Below are 20,234 nucleotides of genomic sequence, written 5' to 3'. Positions count from 1 at the left end.
ACACTTGCATTGAGCGAAACCGCGTCTGCTATTCGGACACACCCACTGGCCATCCACGTCACTAGACGGGGTGTGGCCTTGCTCCATACAAGTGAAAGGAGCGAGGCAGTTTTGAATGGCTGGGGGTATGTATAACGTATACATAGCTTCCGGTCCTGGGTCTCATACCAGAAAATCCCCGCAGCGCACAGTGCCTGCGCTGGGGGATTCATAAGTCGGAAGTCACACAGAGTGACTGCAGACTTATCACTTTTGACACGGCAACCCCTTTAATACTTTGTTGCACACACTTTAATATTGCTGTGAGCCTCCAAAAGTTTCCTGTAGCCATCTATAAGCTTCTTGCACTTCTCTGCTTTAATTTTCTCTCACTTTTCCTTTTGCAGTTTGTTCAAGCTCTTGAATGTTTGCAGGGTTCTTTTTCCCATTGGCAGATTTCAGCTTACCCTAAAGATTTTCAATGGGATTGAGGTCAGGACTCACTGCTGGCCATTTTAAAACAGTCCATTTTTTCTTTCAACCATTCCTGTGTACTTTTGGATGTGTGCTTTGAGTCATTGTCTTGCTGGAGGACCCATGATATTTGACTCAAACCAAGTTTTTTTTACACTGGGTAGGACATTTCACTCTAAAATCTCTTGATACTTCTCTTATTTCATGATTCCGGTGATATGGTCAAGGCCTTCAGTACCAGACGCAGCAAGCAACCCCACAGCATTATGGATCCTCCACCAAGCTTAAGTGTTGGTAAGGTGTTCTTTTCCTTATAAGCTTAATTGCATTGTCAAAAAGCTCTATTTTTGTTTAATCTGTCCACAAAAGATTTTCGAAGAAGGATTGTTGTTTGTTAATGTACTCTTTGGCAAAGATCAATTGTTCCTTTTAATATCTTTTCTTCAGCAATGGTTTCTTCCTTGGCCTTCGCCTATAAAGCTCTGCTTGGTTTAGTGTGCAGCGTATGGTACTTGTTGAAACCATGACCACAGACTGTTCCAGGGTGGCCTTCAGGTCTTTGGATCTTTGACGTGGTATTTATCCCACCATCTGCACCAACCATCGAAGACATCTCGTCAATTTTTCTCTTTCCACCATGTCCAGGGAGGTTCTTGACTGTTCCATGCTTGGCAAACTTCTTAACATTGCGCACTGTTGAAACTGGCATAACAAGGTCTTTGGAGATGGCCTTATATCCTTTGGAAGTCTTGTGTTTGCAAATAACAGCAGTTCTAATGTCCTCAGACAGCTCATTTGGTCTTCACCATTGTGACAAAAGCTACATGGTAGGCCCTGTTCCTTTTAAAAACATTGAAGTCATCATTGATTGTCTAATGCATGTCACATGGGCACCAACAATTAATCACAGGTGAATCTTTTGTGATTTACCACGGGCGAGTCAAAATGTGTTTCCATATTAAATTAATCTTAAAGGGAATCTGTCACCCCCCTGGGAGTTATCAGACCTCTAATATGGGAATACAGGTTATAGAAATATAAATCTGTACTTACCTGTATGGCCCATATTAGAGGTCTGATAGCAGAGAAATATCTTTTCATTAAATTCGTTTTCCTGAGCTTGGCGTCCGAGGTACGCCAAGAAATGCCCGCCTATATGCTTAATTTAAACATCCCCTCCCCTCCCCTGCACATCACAGGTCCCTGTGACGTGCAGTCTAGAGCTAAACATCCCGCGCATGCACATATAGCTGAAGGCGCTTTTTTGTTTGTCTCCCTGCGCTATTTTACTTATCTGCTGTAGTGCGCAGGCGCCGGGAGTCACTGTGACTTCCGCTCAAGTGACCTCCGGCGTGCGCAACAAGGAGGTTTGGTCCCCATTTCCTCCCGGCACCCTACTATCCGGGAGGGAGTGGGCACCAAATCTCATTATTCTGGAATTATTATTAGGAAGAATACAAGAATTTGCTAACTTCTCTTTCCTCAATATACATCTGCACTCTATTTTTTTTTTGCAAAATAAGATTTTGTTTCCACACTTGTATTAAACTTTATCACAATACCGTAATCATACTAAAAAGAAGAGCACAATTTAAGATACTTCATGAATATTTTATAACTTTTTGATGCGCCGATGCTGGTTCAGGCACCGCTCAGAGAATACAGAGCGGCGGCTATAACCGTGCCCATGGTCCTGACTAACAGCCGGTCCTAATACCAGAGGCTCAGTTACAGCAGCTGCTCTGTGACTGAACCAGTGTTGGCAGTTTCAGTCACAGGAACGGCACTGGCACAGGTTGAGTCACAGTTATAAGTATTCAGAGCAACGGATGTAACCGCACCTACTGCTCTGACATTGGCTCTGCATTGGGGCCGGCTGTCAGTCAGGGCCGGGGACGCAGTTACAGTGGCCGCTTTGAGTAGCGTTGACTGAACCCGCACCGCCCTGTGATTGAAACGGGAACGCTGCTGGGGAGAATAAAGTTAATTTTCTTGCTGCAGCGTAAAGCTACGTGCAGGCGCAGGGCAGCATGACAACACTATTAGTCTGCAGATTAACCGCATATCTGCTGACAGGTTCCCTTTAAATTAGGAATGTTGTTTTATTGTTTTTTTTGTTTCATACAATAAAAATTACCTATAAGATCACCACTTTCAGAAGACCCACCCTTATCTAGCCTGGATTTTTTTTTTTTTTTTTTTTTTTTTTACAGATTTTCAGTTCCACTATATATTATGAATACTGGTGTGAGGCCTTGTTCTAAAGACTATCAGACTTTTTTCAGCACAGAGCACCGGTGCAATCAATCTTATTGTTGTGTTTTATTAGTGATTTCTTGCTGTGTTTAATTGTTCTGCTTGCTAGTCAGTAAGTGCACTAATTTCACTTGTAAAGTGTCCAGCATTCCAGTAATCTCATTAGCATCTCAGGAGCATCTAACCATTGTTCAAACAGCGACTAGGCTCACTGTGTGAGTGTTGAAAGTAGATCCGGTGGAACAGTCACCACAGGGAGTCTCACATGCAGACCCAGGTGATGGGTTCGACCTGAGAAAAATACCTCCACTAATGCCCACTTAGCTTTGGGGGGGTGAGAGCAATCCTGCCCATTCAGGGGTGTGAGTCTTGGAGATCAGTACCGACTGGGCTGGATGAACGTGCGACAGTTGTGGGATATGTTGTTGGGATTTAAACTTTCTTAAAGGACTGTTGCTACTGGATACCTGTGCTTCCATCATTTTGTCTGTTGTCTGGAGGATCGTGGACTGTGGCTACAGACTTTACTGGCTGAAGATTTGAAATCTGTGGGCCAACCAAAAGTTGGGAGACAGGGAGTATCGCCTGATACAACATCAGTGAATCTACTGATCCCAGGTTGGGAACTTGAGGACTGAGAGAACTGTAGTCTGCCCATTTACCTGGAGTTGTTGTATTACCATGGATGTGAGGAATAAAACATTTTTGCATCATTAACTTGCCTAGGTGAGTATTTACAACCCACAACCTGAGATCTTCAAAACTGGCAATCTTCTTGGAGCAGTCAACCTCCTTAGAAAACTATTTTTCAATGCAATTTTTGGCAGTTGTCTCAAAGATATTTCATTGTGTATTTTTTTTTTTTTGCTTGTCATAAGGCCTTAAGACACCCTCGGGGGCACTTAACTTGCATTTACTTTTTAACATTACTATTCTTACTTGTAACATATTATTACTGTCAAGTACGCTCCAGTTAGAGTGGAAAATATAGCGTTGGTACTTACATTTTAAAGGTGTGCTAAAACGGTTTTAGCCCACACAGTGCACCTGGCAATTACTCAGTATACTAAGTGATACTCCGAGCTCATTCAGACTGATAATTACAGACTATAGGTAATGTGCAAGAGGTTAATAGATATCACAGATATCTGAAGGCCTACAATATTTCTTTCCTCTCTAAAGCAAAGGAGACAGAGAGAGAAGCCTCCATTATGTAGGATGTTCCAAGGATTGATGGAAGTTTAATCTGTTAGTGCAGATTTTTATTTTACTCCTTTACAGCTATAAGCAAACATCCTTCTTAGAGAGAAAATTATATTTTTATAACACAAGATGAGCCATTTATAATGCAAGACTTAATACGATATGGCTAGCTGATTCTTTATGAATGACAATAAACTAGAAATAGTCTTTATTCAAGATTCTCTACTGGTACCTAGTGAAATGTGTGATATGTGTAAAACAGGTTATTAATTACCTATATATGTCAGAGGAGATTCTCACAGGGAGAAATATCTTATTGTTCATTATGGAAAATTCATTTGCAGAGATGGATGAATACAATGAGAATGACTGAGAATTAATGAATGGAAATAAACTTGAGCCATTGTGTCGGCAAAACGAATATAACAATGTAAAGACACATAGTAAGATGTACTTGTATTGATAGCAAGAAATTATTTGCACAGCTGTCTGTGAATGTTGAAAGAAATGACAAGGTGAGATACATTTGTAAGATATGTGACGTTCTGAATACAGATGAGGTAATTGTGCATCACAAAATAGTATTACATGAATAATGCATTTAAGTATATGTACTTTGAGGAAACTTGTGATAAAAAAAACAAAACATAAAATGAAAAGGGTAATGGAAGTTTTACTGAAGCTCTCAACACGCCTTTCTTGAGGATTTGCATGTATCTGGTACTGTAGCTATTCAGGTTAGATGCTATGTTAGACTAGCATGCACATTGACTGTGTTGCATCGCTCAATGCCAAGAGTCAGTATTGGGTCCTCTTCTATCGAATACATTTATTAATGACCTTGCAGAGGACATACAGAGTAGACTTTCAATACTTGCAGATGAAACTATGGTCTGCAAGGTAATCAACATAGAGGAGAATAATTTAATACTATAGAGAGAGTTGAGGAAGTAGGAGGCTTGGGCTGAGAAATGGCAACTGACATTTTAATTGTAGATAAATGTAAGGTCATGCACTTCGGCAAAGCAAATATAATATACAGTTATGAACTAAATAGTACAACTCTGGGTAGAGCCGTCATTGTAAAAAACATTGGAGTTTTGATGGACAGCAAACTCAATTTTAGTGAAAACTGACAGGCAGCTGCCACTAAGGCAAATACAATCATGGGATGCATTAAAAGAGGCATAGATGTTCATGAGATCAACATAGTTTTGCTCCTCTATACTATTTACTAGTCAAGCCACACTTTTAAATTGGAGCCCGAAATCATACACAGTATATCAAGAAAGACATAGCTGAACTGGAGCAGAACAGAAAGTAGGGACCAAGGTTATTAAGGGAATGGGAGGAGTGTAGTACCAAGACAGGTTATCAAATTTAGGCTTATTTAGCTTGGAAAAATGAAGGCTTAGGGGTGCTCTTTGTACAGATACACCTGCAATTGTGACAAGGGGATATCCTTTACGTCTAGAAGAAAGAAGGTTTAAACATCATCACAGATGGAGATTCTTTACTGTAACAGAAGTGAGATTATGGAACTCTCTGCCACATGATGTAAAGGTTGATTCACTATAAGTTCAAGGAGGGCCTGGATCTCTTTCTTGATAAAATATCATACTACAGGTTATGGGCACTAGATTCTGTGATTTGACGTTGATCTGTTGATATGTTAGTCCGATTGCCGTATGTGGAATCGGGAAGGAATTTTTACCTGAAGGGGGCAATTAGCATCTGCCTCAAGGGGATTCTGCCTTCCTCTGAATCAACATGTTAGGGTATAGGTTGAACTCTAGGGACTTGTGTCTTATTTCAATCTTAAACTTTTAAATAATCACACGATGATAGTCTATCCCCAACAGGCCTTCAATGTTAAAGGGGTTATTGAACATACAACATGTATTACCTATTTACAGATTAAGTGGTAAATGTATTATTGAAGGCCCTGCTGGGACGCCTAGCTATCTAGTATATGGCAGTTCAGAAATCCTTGGTGTTAACAGAACATTATGAGCATGTGCAATTACTGCTCCAATAATTGTCAATAGGAATGGTGGTTACGCATGACCACTACGGCTCCATTCACAAAGGGAACTTTGGGCTCCATGTTCTGGGGATTGGTTAGGGTCTTAGCTGAACCCACAGTAATCTTTGCAGAATTTTTCTAATAGCCTCCCAGAGCTGCTGTTTTGATAATATACTGTTTAGGTGTCTATTAAACCTGTTGAATTATAATTAAAAAATATGGAAGAGCAATATGTGAGAGAAGGAATTTTTCTCTAAATAAAGAAGATTTTCCATGAGGGCTATAGCAGCAGAAACTGACAAACATTTTTTAATACAAAATAAGGTAACTCAGGGACTTGTCAGCAAAGTTTAATTAAGGGAAAAAATAATATGGTAAAAAGTTTAGCAGAACACAAAACAGACTAATATATTGAATTCAGCTTTCTAGCCACATGAATCATGCTTTGACATATGGTAAAATAGTTTTCTGTATTTACACGCAGCTGGAGTCTAAATAATATCAGGCGTATCATCAGCTTACTCACATCATCTTTAACACCAAGTATCGTTGAGGTCAGTGCTTTCAAAGCGACAGTCCCCAGTATCCAAATCAATACCTGCAGCATCTGAAAATATAAAATAGAAGGAAATCACGTTTGAATGTCCACAGTACAATGGCCTGCAATTTTATGTTTGGAAAAGAATTGCATGTAGATTGTTTTTCTTAATTGAACAACATCAAGATAATACTTTAAACAACATATTTGAGGCAACCAAAAATCCATCACAAAACTCCAGGAATTTGTGTAATTTAGTCTTTATGTCTTAATGTTTTGATGCCAGTTAATAATGATATACGGCATTGATGTAATAGAACATAAATAAAATAGTTACAATTGGTTAGTATGTTATAGCTGAGAAAATGCAAACAGCATCATTATTAAAAGCAATCAATCAGCCAGGTTTTTGTTATCAGACAGCATCAGACAGGTGAAGGAACAGAGACCCGGAATCCAGTGATTCATCACTAAGGCTGTGTGCCCACGATACGTTTTTTAAGCGTTTCCGCAGCGCCAAAAACGTTGCAGAAACGCTTAAAAAACGCATGGTAGAAGGCCTGCCATGTTCCCCAATGATAATCCGCATGTGCATATGCTGCGGAAATTTCCGCTGCGGATTATCATTGCGGAAAAAAACGCAGCACTACCAATTATTTTGCGGAAGTGCTGCGTTTTCGCCGCCATTAACTTGCATTAGAACGCATGGATTACACATCACTGTATATGTAGATGCGCATTCCATGCGTTCCAATGTGAGGATGGTACCCAGGTCTAGAGGACAGGAGACTCTCCTCCGGACCCGGGTACCATAGAAACTGTGAAAAAAAAGAATAAAATAAAAAATAAATGTTATATTTACCTTCTGACGGCCCCCGCTCTCCTTCTATTCATTTGCCGGCAGCTCGCGATGGACTGGAGGACCTGCGCTGAAGTCATAGTCATGTGATGGATCACGTGATGCTGACATCGGCAGGTCCTTCAGTGTATCGCGAACTGCCGGCATGAGAGGACGAGAGTGAAGCAAGACTGCGGGGGCCATCGGAAGGTAAGTATAGATTTGTTTTTTTATTTTTTGACATTCGCTCGGGTCACACTATATAAATCCATGCTGTTTGCATGGATTTATATAGTGTGACCAAGTTGACAAGCACTTTTCAAGTGATGCTAAAATGGCTTGGAAAGCGCTTGACAACCCGCATGCGGAAATGCATGTGAAGAACGCTTCACTTCCGCATGTCCCTGGCATGAAGAACACATGTACAATCCGCATGCGTTTTTTTCTGCCAGGGAGATGCAGAAACGCTCAGGAAAAATACGGAGCATTTCTGCATCGTGGGCACATAGCCTTACTAGTATTTTTGTTGCAGCTTCAATAAAAAGAGTGTTTTATAAGCAAACAATCATTACACTGCGTTCCAAATTATTATGCAACTTGGATTTAAGTGTCAAAGATATCATTTTCTGTTTTGCAAATAAACTCATGGACAGTATTGTGTCTCAGGGCTATTTGGATCACTAAAATCAATCTCAGACACCTGTGATAATTACTTTGCGAGGTGAGCCCAATTAAAGTAAAACTACTTAATGAGGATGTTCAACATTATTAAGCAGGCCATAGGTTTCAGGCAATATGGGAAAGAAAAAGAATCTCTCTGCAGTCGAAAAGTGTCAAATACTGCAATGCCGTGGACAAGGTATGAAAAAATTAGATATTTCAAGAAACATATGTGTGACCATTGGACTGTTAAGAGATCTGTGGCTGATACAGAGTTCAGACTGTTTAGTGCAGATAAAGGCATACTAAGGAAAGCTTCTGCCAAACATATTCACTGGATTTATAGAGTAGCTGCTAAAATACCATTACAAAGCAGCAAACAGGTATTTGAAGCTGCTTGTGCTTCTGAAGTCCCGCAAACTTCAAGGTGTAGGATCCTCCAGAGGCTTGCAGTTGTGCATAAACCTACTATTTGGCCACCCCTAAACAGTGCGCAAAAGCAGACTACTAATTTTCGAACAGTCTTGTTTACTGATGAGTGCCATGCAACCCTGCATGGTCTAGATGGCTGGAGTAGAGGATGGTTGGTGGATAGCCACTATGACCCAACAATACTGCGACGTCAACAAAGAGGTGGCGAAGTCATGTTTTGATCTGGAATCATGGGAAGAGAGCCAATATGCCTTTTTAGAGACGGTGAAAATGACCTCGGCAAAGTAAATAGTTTGTGACTGACCACTTTCTTCCATGATACAAAAAGAAGAACCATACCATCCACAGCAAAATCATCTTCATGTAAGACAATGCACCAGCTCATGCTACAAAGAATACATCTGAGTCATTGGCTGCTATGGGCACAAAAGGAGAGAAATTCATGGTGTGGCCACTATCCTCCCCTGAACTCAACCCTATTGAGAACCTTTGGCATAACCTCAAGCAAAAAAGCTGATGGTGGGAGGCAGTTCACATCAAAACAGCAGCTGTGGGAGGCTATTAGAAAAATTCTGCAAAGACTTTAAAGCAGAAACTATCCAAAAACTCACAAGTTCAATGAATGCAAGAATTGTGAAGGAGTTATCAAAGAAGAGGTCCTATGTTACAATGTAATTTGGTCTTTTAGGATGTTTTTGATTGAAAAAGCTTTAGCTTTCGGTAAATGTGGCTTCTTAATGCTGCAAATTCAACAAATTTTCCATTCCATTTTCCATTCTTTATAACCTATAAAATGTTTGTAAACTCTATTGTGCACAATAATTTGGAACTGTGCATTTTGAGCTTCTTTTAATTTTGAAAAAAAATACTGTTATCATTGGGCGGTTTGTCCGATAAAATTTGATTTATACTTTTAACAGTTGATGATTTGAACATTATACTGACTCATTTGCATTGACCATTTTGGAAAATCAGAGAAAAATAGCATTTGCATAATAATTTGGAACAGGGTGTAGAGGACTAGAGGTCTATTGCCATGTAGTTCTCCTGTTCTGTGTAACCCACCCCCACCACTCATTGGTGAGGATGGTTACACAGAACAGGAGGACTACATGGCAGGACAAAGTTATTCTAATTATTTAAAAATCATAATGTGTTTTCTGGTTTTTATTTTTAGATTCTGTCTCTCACAGTTGAAGTGTACCTATGATAAAAATTACAGACCTCTCTTTTTTGTAGGTGGGAAAACTTGCAAAATCGGCAGTGTATCAAATACTTATTTCTCCACTCAATGAGGAAATAAGGAGGACATGAAAGGTATAGCATAATAATAGGGTATTCACATAACGCTGCATGAACCGGTCACCAGCCAGTATGTGTACAAGTACAGACACAGAGGGTTATTAAGTGCATGGAGGGTATGTGAACAGATGCTACGAGGGTCCTGATTTGGACGAAAAAATTTTATGGGCAAAACGGGAAAGGTTGCATAAATGGGGTGAGGCGATAGGCCAGTCTAAAGAAACACGTTTTTAGGCCCGCTTAAAACAGTTCTGCTTGCAGTCATTCTATAGCAATGAGTTCCAAGTGCAAAATGGGGTTAGAGCTATTGTATGGTTATCATTGATCTGTCTAGCATTAACCAAAGCATTTCCATTACAATACAAGGATTAAAGCGTAACTGTCGTTTGAATTTTTAATTCGGAAGTTAATAGTACACATGAAAATTTTGTAATATATATCTTATCAGACAAATCTGCTTCTCTCTCCTCTTGGATTGATCAATTATTTTCAAAATTCTCAATACTCGAATAAAATCTACATTCAGTGAAGACAGATTATTATATTACTGAGGTAAGAGATGGAAGTTAATATTGATGAGATTCTATGTAGCTAGGGAAGAGGTGAAAGAGCTAGAGACAGAGCCCCTCCCCTGTGAACTACCGTATTTTTTGGACCATAAGACGCACTTTTTTGCCCCCAAATTTGGGAGGAAAATGGGGGGTGCGTCTTATGGTCTGAAAGTTGCATACCTGCGGTGGTTGTGGAGCGGGATCTCCCTCCTTTAAGGTGGTGGCTGCATCAAAGGAGGAGGAGGTGAGATGCTGCGGGTGTCCGGCTGGGGGCTGCGGGTGTCTGGCTGGGGGTCAGCGCGGGTTGGACTGAATGTGAGCAGTGTCTGGCTGCGGGCCCGGGCGGTGAGCGGCGCAGGTTTCCGGTGTGCGCGGTCACTTCCTGAAGCTGTGATCCACAGGAAAATGGCCGCCCGAGCCGGCGCATGCGCTGACTTGTAGCTCGGGCGGCCATTTTCCTATAGACCACAGCTTCAGGAAGATGGCCGCGCAAACCGGAAACCTGTGCCGCTCACCGCCCCGACCCGCAGTCTAACCCCAGCCAGACATTCACGGCCCCCAGCCAGTCACCCGCAGCACCTCACCTCCTCCTCCTTTGCTGTTGCCGCTGCCGCCACCACAACCACCACCGGTCCCGGTCCCCAGGCAGGCCTCGGCGGCACGCAGCCAGACCCCAGTCCTTGCCCTCAGGCAGGCCCCTATCGGCAAACACTAGCCCTGGCCCTCCGCCAAGCCCAGGGCCCGGCCACCAGCCATGCACTGGGCCTCAGCCAGGCCCCCAGCCATGCACTGGGCCTCAGCCAGGCCCCCAGCCATGCACTGGGCCTCAGCCAGGCCCCCAGCCATGCACTGGGCCTCAGCCAGGCCCCCAGCCATGCACTGGGCCTCAGCCAGGCCCCCAGCCATGCACTGGGCCTCAGCCAGGCCCCCAGCCATGCACTGGACCTCAGCCAGGCCCCCAGCCATGCACCGGGCCTCAGCAAGGCTCCGGCCCCCAGCCAGGCCCCAGCCATCTCTTCTGCTGCAGCTGCCAGGTTCCTGAGGGAGGGAACAGAGGGCCCTGCAATCCGGCTCCACTGCGACTCCCCACTGCTGGAGCACCGGATTCCTAAAGGACCCTGCCTCCAGTGACCCTCGCTCCACCGACCCCCAGGTAAGATACTGTACCTATTAAGACTATAAGACGGACCCCATCTAATAAAAATATTTTTTTTTTCTATATTCCACCCCAAAATTTGGGGTGCGTCTTATGGTCCGGTGCGTCTTATAGTCCGAAAAATACGGTACATAGAATCTTATTAGTAGTAGCTGCCATCTCCTATCTCCGTAATGTAACAATCTGTTTTCACAGGATGCAGATTTTACATGAAAAATTAGAATTTTGAAAATAAATGATTAGTCCTGGTTAAGATTTCTCTGATATATATATATATTACAAAGCTGCTTGTTTTTGTATGTACTATAATAAAAATAAAAATGACAGTTACACTTTAAAGTTACACACGCGTATATATACCACATATATATTATACACACTGTGACAAAGTCACTGGTAAAGTGCTGGAGGGGAGATATGTTTCCCTGAGGCTATTAGCTTCAGTGAATTAAAACCGTTAAGTTTCCTCCAGCATGTTATTTCCTGAGGGGGGTTAAGTCCATTTGTAAAAGGGCGTGTTTTTATGAGAACAACCATATGGGAGGTTGTTCTCCATATCTCCACCTCAGGGTGTGGTCTGGGGTTTAAATACTCTGCCTGCTGAGGCATTCAGGGTTCAGCGAGTCTGGAGAGAGGAACTCCAGACATGTTTGTGTGGCGCTAGCCTGAACCACGTGGAGTGGCTGAACGCTGAGCAAACAGATCCCTGCTACCACAAAGACTGCTTTTGTGTTACCATTTTGATTTGGTTTTCCTGTTTTGCCCTGCAGGCTGTGTTGGTTTATGCAGCATTTTAATAAACCAACCAGAAGTTTTAAAGAGACAGTGTTCCTGTGTCTACCGCCATGTGCAATCTACCACAACACCCACACACATATATGTTTTATTGACTGAAGCATAGTGTCTACAAATTTTTTATAATTATACTATCTAGTGTGTAAAGCACCACTCCAGTGTATTTTTATTTATTGCAGAGCTGGAGTGGTGCTACTAATCTAAGTTTCCTGCCCCATCTCTCATACATATCTGTCGCCATCTTCATCTTTTATCCGCACTGCTCCCGCTGGTCTCCAGCAGGTTGTGACCTGCAGGATTGCTGTAGTGTTTGTTGGAGCAAGCCGGATTTCACTTTTCAATGGAAGACTATGAGAGCCTCCTTCTGGCTCTCATAGACTTGCATTGAAAACTTGTGACAGTTATTTCTGACTTCCGGCCAGTCAGAAGCTGCGGTCACAAAATGGTGTGGGACTGGAGCGGCCCCGGAAGAGCTCAAGACGGCAGGGGGGGGGGGGGGGTAAATATAATATTAGGAGCAGGGATCTTGCATTAGTAGCACCACTCCAGCGCTGCAATGAAAAAAAAACGCTGGGGTGGTGCTTTAAAGGGAACCCATCAGCCGTATTTTGATAATTAAAATACACACATGGCCTATTGGCACTATGATACCGATTAAAACGATTAATGGTGCCCCGCCACCATTTTCCTGAAAACTGCCAGGAGATCAATGCACGCAAGTGAAGCTCGTGGATAGGACAGCGCTGACGTGAAGTTTAAACTAGGAGGACAATAAAGACAACAGACGTGGCGGAGGGGCTGTAGCAGAGCCAAAGACCCTACCCACAGTCCCACCCTGATGCACAAAGCTATGATTATAAGAAAACTTCAAACCCTAATTGCACAAAACCCACAAAATGGATTTCTTCACCGCAGACATTGTTGTAATCAGCATTACAGTGCCAATATGGCCATTTGTGTACTTTTCTTAGCAGAATTCTGCTTACTGGTTCTCTTTAATATCACAGGCAGAAATAAAATAATAATGATAAAAAAAAAGCCTGTAGCACATGTGTATGTAAAGGCTACTCCGAATCTATTCAGTCTGATCTGAATCCACTGATATCAAAACATCAGAAAAGTAAACCAAATGCAAAACAGACCACAAGAACTAGCCAAACATCTAGGAAAGAACGAGAGCTGAAGATATAGGATCTAACCTAAAACCCACCAGAAATTAAAGTACTAAAGAATCAGAGGACCACAAATATTCTTAAATCAGTTCTATGACAAGGGACCACTACTTTTATAATGATCAAATTTGTTGGGACCACAGAAAACAACAGCCTATAAACATACAGCATACCCTATGTGACTGCCGACTACCAATGTCACGCTGTTTCGGAGTTCAGGAGGTCAGGAGTCTATGCTGACCCTACACTGAGGCCCTGCCTAATCCCTCTACCTGGAGGTACTGTTGATGGTACAGAGGTCCAGGCCGCCAGCGTAAACCTACCTCCTGAGGATCCCTGAACCTCAGTAATCTAGTCCTGAGAAGGACCCCGATCACAACAATTGGGGACAGGACCGTATATGCCAAATACAGTACAAGACGAACGAGACAGTACAAGGGGCAAACCAAAAACCACCTCGCATACAAAAAACTTACACCACTACAACGGAGGGAACACCAACGGGTAAGGGGATAAAGAATAAAGCGAGGAAGGGAAAAAACCACACCGAGTACACTTCGCTCCTAACTCCACAATACCACGTATCACTCTGGTAGTCTGCATGAAAAGCTTTCACCGACAACTACCCTATCAGAACGGCAGGTATTTGAAGGAGTCCCAATACTGCAGAATTAACTGCAGCTGGGCGAGGCTGGGCCTCGTCTAGCACAGAGAGAGAGAATTAACTCCCTCCCTGCCGAAAAACACCAAGTACCAAAAACTCAGCTGCGAGAAGTCAGGCTGTGTAATCGCGACGATCTTCGTGGCGACACACCCGTGACAGTACCCACCCCTTCTACGAGTGGCCTCCGGACCCTCAGGGCCAGGTTTATCCGGGTGAGTCGTGTGGAAGGCCCGAATTAATCGGACTGCGTTAATATCCGACGCAGGAACCCACATCCTCTCCTCAGGACCATACCCCTTCCAATGAACCAGGTACTGAAGGGACCGGCGATTAAAACGTGAATCGATGATTTTTGATACCTGAAATTCCAAGTTACCATTGACCACCACAGGAGGAGGAGGTAAAGGTGACGGTATCACCGGCGCCACATACCTTTTAAGCAAAGATCTGTGGAACACGTTGTGAATTTTAAAAGTAGAGGGGAGGTCAAGACGAAATGCCACCGGATTAATTATAGAGCAGATCCTATACGGCCCGATGAACCTGGGACCCAGTTTCCAGGAGGGAACCTTAAGTTTTATATTCTTGGTAGACAACCATACCCGATCGTTCACACTTAGGAAGAGAGTGTCTGGTCCGGACCTATCAGCCATACGTTTGTATCGGTTCCCCATAGAACTTAGATTATACAGCACCCCTTTCCATATCGAAGCGAGTGATGACGAAAATCGTTCCTCCTCAGGAACCCCTGAAGAGCCCCCCCTACTGAAAGTACAAAACTGGGGGTGAAAACCATATGCCCCGAAAAACAGGGACTTACCAGTGGACTCACTCCGCCTATTATTAAGAGCAAACTCCGCCAGAGGTAAGAAAGAAGCCCAGTCCTCCTGGTTCTCTGACACAAAACACCGGAGATATGTCTCCAAACTCTGGTTCAGACGTTCCGTCTGACCATTGGTCTGAGGATGAAAAGCCGAAGAAAACGATAAATGCATCCCCCGCCGTGTACAAAATGCCCTCCAGAATTTGGACACAAACTGAGACCCCCGATCAGACACCACATCAGAGGGTACACCATGAAGCCTTACAATCTCCCCAATGAACACCTGCGCAAGAGTTTTAGCATTAGGAAGAGCAGGAAGAGCGATAAAATGTGCCATCTTGCTGAACCTGTCCACTACAATGAGTATGACCGTTTTACCCGAAGATGGCGGGAGATCCGTAATAAAGTCCATAGACAGATGAGACCAAGGACGCTCCGGGATCTTCAAAGGTAAGAGTGCCCCAGACGGACGGGTACGTGGGGTCTTAGAGCGCGCACAAACCCCACAGGACGCAACAAAAGTTCCCACCTCCCTATGTAAATTAGGCCACCAAAACCGACGCGAAAGGAGATCCACAGTTCCTTTACTCCCTGGGTGTCCTGCCAAAGCTGAGTTATGGTGTGCCTCGATCACCTTTTGTCGCAACTGATCTGGAACAAACAGTCTCCCAGGAGTCCAACAGGGGCGTCCCCCTGAGCCTCCAATACTTCCTCCTCAAGCTCAGAGCATACTGCCGACACCACCACCCCCTCCTGAAGGATAGGAACCGGGTCATCCGTATTCCCGGCCCCAGGGAAACTACGAGATAAGGCATCCGCCTTTACATTTTTTGATCCAGGACGATATGTGACGACAAAATTAAACCTGGTAAAAAACAATGACCACCTAGCTTGTCTGGGATTCAGACGCTTTAAGGACTCCAGATATAGCAGGTTCTTGTGATCGGTGATGACGGTGACCGGATGGATAGCCCCCTCCAAAAAATGGCGCCACTCCTCAAAAGCTAACTTAATGGCCAAGAGTTCCCTATTGCCGACATCGTAATTCCTCTCAGCGGACGACAATTTTTTAGAGAAAAAAGCGCACGGACGCCATTTACCAGGAGACGAACCTTGTGATAATACTGCCCCTACCCCTACCTCAGAAGCGTCTACCTCTACAATGAATGGCTGTGACGCATCAGGTTGAATGAGTATGGGTGCCGAGGCAAAACATTTTTTCAAGGAGGAGAAAGCTTGACAAGCCTTGTCAGACCACCTAGAAAAATCCGTCCCTTTTTTTTGTCATGTCTGTGAGAGGTTTAACCATGGACGAGAAATTACGAATGAATTTCCGGTAATAATTAGCAAACCCCAGAAAACGTTGTAGTGCCTTAAGATTCTCTGGCAGATCCCACTCAAGAACTGCCCGCACTTTCCCAGGGTCCATACGAAAACCAGACGCTGACACCAGGAAGCCTAGAAACTGGAGTTCCTGAACGGCGAACACACACTTTTCCCACTTGGCGTACAGTTTATTATCCCGCAAGATCTGTAACACCTGCCTAACATGCTCCTGATGAGACACAAGATCAGGCGAGTAAATTAAGATGTCATCCAGATAAATAACAACAAACTGACCCACCAGGCAGCGAAAAATGTCATTAACAAAGTGTTGGAACACCGCCGGGGCATTAGTCAGACCAAATGGCATGACAAGGTTCTCATAATGTCCCTCCGGAGTGTTAAAAGCCGTCTTCCACTCATCCCCCTCCTTCATCCTAATCAGATTGTACGCCCCCCTGAGATCCAATTTAGAGAACCATTTGGTGCCCACGATCTGATTGAAGAGATCGGGGATAAGTGGGAGCGGATACGGATCTCGGACCGTAATCCGATTAAGTTCACGGAAATCCAGGCAAGGGCGTAGGCCTCCATCTTTCTTCTTCACAAAGAAGAACCCCGCGGCCACCGGGGAAGATGAAGGTCTAATATGCCCCTTAGCCAGACTCTCTGAAATATAATCCTTCATGGCCTGCCTCTCCGGACCAGACAAATTATACAACCTAGATTTAGGTAACTTGACCCCAGGAAGCAGTTTTACCGAACAGTCATACACGCGATGAGGAGGTAGTTCCTGACACCCTCTTTCCGAGAACACATCCTCAAAGTCAGCCAGAAATGGGGGTAAGACCCTAGGAGCGACCGTACCGATGACCGTATTCATGCAGTTTTTTTTACAGAATTCACTCCATTGGCTTATCTCTCTAGATTGCCAATTAATAACCGGGTTATGCTTAGTTAACCAAGGAAGGCCCAACACAATAGGAGTGGGAAGACCCTCCAACACGTAACAAGACAACAGTTCTTTATGTATCGCCCCCACCTGAAGATTTATGTTATGCACCGCTTGCGAAAAACTTCCCTGACCGAGAGGCCTGGCGTCGATCGAGAATATGGGGATGGGTTTAGCCAACACACTCAATCGCATACCTTGAACCCGAGCAAACCGAGCGTCCACCAGATTAGCCCCGGCCCCACTATCCAGAAGAACAGATAACCTCTCAGTTCTCGTACCCACCACCACCTCCGCCGGTACAAGAAACTGAGACGAACCTAGGGACGAAATACCTACTCCCAGATTGCCGTCCACCACACAACCTGGGATCAATAGTTTTCCGATGACTCTTTGCTCTGCAAAGGACGGGAAGGACACCCCCCAATAAAATGTCCCTTTCTCCCGCAGAAGAAACACCTTCCTGTCTTGTGGCGCACCGCCGGTCCCCTCCCCCGAAAGGATGTCCCTCCTAACTGCATAGGCTCCTCTGGACTGACCAGGGGAACCTCCATAAAAGGGACCCTTGTAGTAGGTGGAGTCATCACAGGGGGTGGAGTTATCCCGCACCTCTCCCGAAGCCGTCTGTCAATGCGAATAGCAAGGGCCATAGCGGCTTCCAGCGACGCGGGAGAGTCATACTGTGCCAACATATCCTTTAATTTGTCAGATAAACCTTGACAAAACTGGCTCCGAAGAGCCGGGTCATTCCACTGGGTGTCAGTGGCCCACCTACGGAACTCTGAACAGAATTCCTCCGCTGGACGATCTCCCTGCTGGATCCTACGTAACTTAGATTCAGCAAGGGAGATCCGATCCGGGTCATCATATACAAGACCCAGAGCAAAGAAAAACCCATCCACTGTCCGGAGAGCCGGAGAGCCCGGGGGAAGAGAGAACGCCCAAGATTGGGGGTCCCCTTGAAGGAGCGAGATGACTATTCCCACCCTTTGTTCTTCACTCCCCGATGACCGAGGCCGCAGCTACAACTTACATGCCTCCCGGAAAACAAAAAACTTGTCTCGCCCCCCCGGTGAACCTGTCAGGGAAAGCTACTTTGGGTTCTGATCCGGCTTGCTCCAGGGGATACAAAACCTTGGACTTAACGTCCGCCAGCTCCAAGGACAAACTCTGCAACTGCCGAGCTATATTGGCTACTGGATCCATGGTGGCTGGAGAGAATCTTTTAGTGGGTCGGTGAAAATGTCACGCTGTCTCGGCGCTCAGGAGCCTATGCTGACCCTACACTGAGGCCCTGCCTAATCCCTCTACCTGGAGGTACTGTTGATGGTACAGAGGTCCAGGCCGCCAGCGTAAACCTACCTCCTGAGAATCCCTGAACCTCAGTAATCTAGTCCTGAGAAGGACCCCGATCACAACAATTGGGGACAGGACCGTATATGCCAAATACAGTACAAGACGAACGAGACAGTACAAGGGGCAAACCAAAAACCACCTCGCATACAAAAAACTTACACCACTACAACGGAGGGAACACCAACGGGTAAGGGGATAAAGAATAAAGCGTGGAAGGGAAAAAACCACACCGAGTACACTTCGCTCCTAACTCCACAATACCACGTATCACTCTGGTAGTCTGCATGAAAAGCTTTCACCGACAACTACCCTATCAGAACGGCAGGTATTTGAAGGAGTCCCAATACTGCAGAATTAACTGCAGCTGGGCGAGGCTGGGCCTCGTCTAGCACAGAGACAGAGAATTAACTCCCTCCCTGCCGAAAAACACCAAGTACCAAAAACTCATGCGAGAAGTCAGGCTGTGTAATCGCGACGATCTTCGTGGCGACACACCCGTGACAACCAAATCTTGACTGTGTGTGATGTATTCCGCTGTGAGTGGGAGGTCATACGACTGCATGTATGTGACTCAACCCAAACAACCCCTTGTTTGGGGATTTGGCATTTTCTTTTTTTAGCCGGTGCTGGTTCTGGGACGAAATTATTTGTACAAATAAATATGATTTTGGATTTCAACTCCATGTATAGTCATTGCACAATTTCTTCTTCAGGAGTCAAAATCTTGAGACACCAGCACTTTTAGAACTCCTACCCACATCACCTACTATATGTACAGTGGCTTGCTAAAGTATTCACCCCCCTTGGAATTGTTTATGTTTTGCTACCTCACAACCTGGAATTTCACTTTTTTTTTTTTGAAGGTTTGCATCAGTTCATGTAAAGAACATGCCTACAACTGTGAACATTTGGTTTTTTTTTTATTGTGCAGCAAACAGGACAAAATAGCTGAAAACTTCAGTGTGCATAACTATTGATCCCTCTAAAGGTAGTACTTTGTAGGACCTCCTTTTGTGACAATTCCAGCTGCATGTCGCTTTGGATAAGTCTCTATGAGCTTTCCACACCTTGCCATTCATTCCAAAATGACAAACTGCTTCAGATCCTTCAAGTTACATTGTTTCCTCTGGTGAACAGTAATCAAGTCTGACTACAGATTCTCAATTGGATTATGGTCTGGGCTTTGACTAGGCCACTCCAAAACATTTACACGTTTGCCCTTAAACCACTCAAGTGTTACTTTAACAGTATGCCTTAGGTCATTGTCTTGTTGGAAGGTGAACCTGCGTCCCAGTCTCAAATCACTGACAGACAAACTGGTTTTGCTCAAGAATATCCATGTATTTCGCACCATCCATCTTCTACTGAACTTGGACCATTTTCCCTGGCCCTGCTGCGAAAAAACTTCCCCCACAGCATGATGCGGTCACCACCATGTTTCACTGTGGAGATGGTGTTTTCGGGGTGATGGGCCGTGTTGGTTTGGCGCCAGACATAGCATTTACCTTTGTGGCCAAAAAGTGGCCAATTTTGGTCTCATCTGACCACAGCACCTTCCTCCATACATTTAAGGAGTCTCCTACATGTCTTTTGGCAAACTCAAACCGAACCTTACAATGTTTGCATTTAAGCAAAGGTATTTTTCTGCCCACTCTTCCATAAAGGCCACCTCTATGGAGAGTACGGCTTATTGTTGTCGTATGGACAAATACTCCAGTCTCTGCTTGGGAACTC

At 44.3% G+C, this 20,234-nt stretch overlaps 1 protein-coding gene across 1 annotated transcript in view; it reads right to left on the bottom strand.

Moving 5' to 3' along the window:
* Window positions 1-20,234, bottom strand: part of DPY19L1 (dpy-19 like C-mannosyltransferase 1) — a 220,856-nt gene that overhangs the window by 95,395 nt on the left and 105,227 nt on the right. Inside the window, exon 13 of the mRNA XM_073678263.1 lies at window positions 6,465-6,545. Within this exon, the coding sequence (XP_073534364.1) occupies window positions 6,465-6,545 (81 nt within the window). The remainder of the gene's footprint in view (window positions 1-6,464; window positions 6,546-20,234) is intronic.

The sequence above is a fragment of the Phyllobates terribilis genome, unplaced genomic scaffold (genome assembly GCF_046119375.1).
Source record: "Phyllobates terribilis strain yellow unplaced genomic scaffold, ASM4611937v1 Scaffold_4__5_contigs__length_816908805, whole genome shotgun sequence".
NCBI classification, from domain to species: Eukaryota; Metazoa; Chordata; class Amphibia; order Anura; family Dendrobatidae; genus Phyllobates; species Phyllobates terribilis.
Note: the sequence above shows the minus strand (reverse complement) of the source record. Positions and strands in the feature narration are given on the sequence as shown.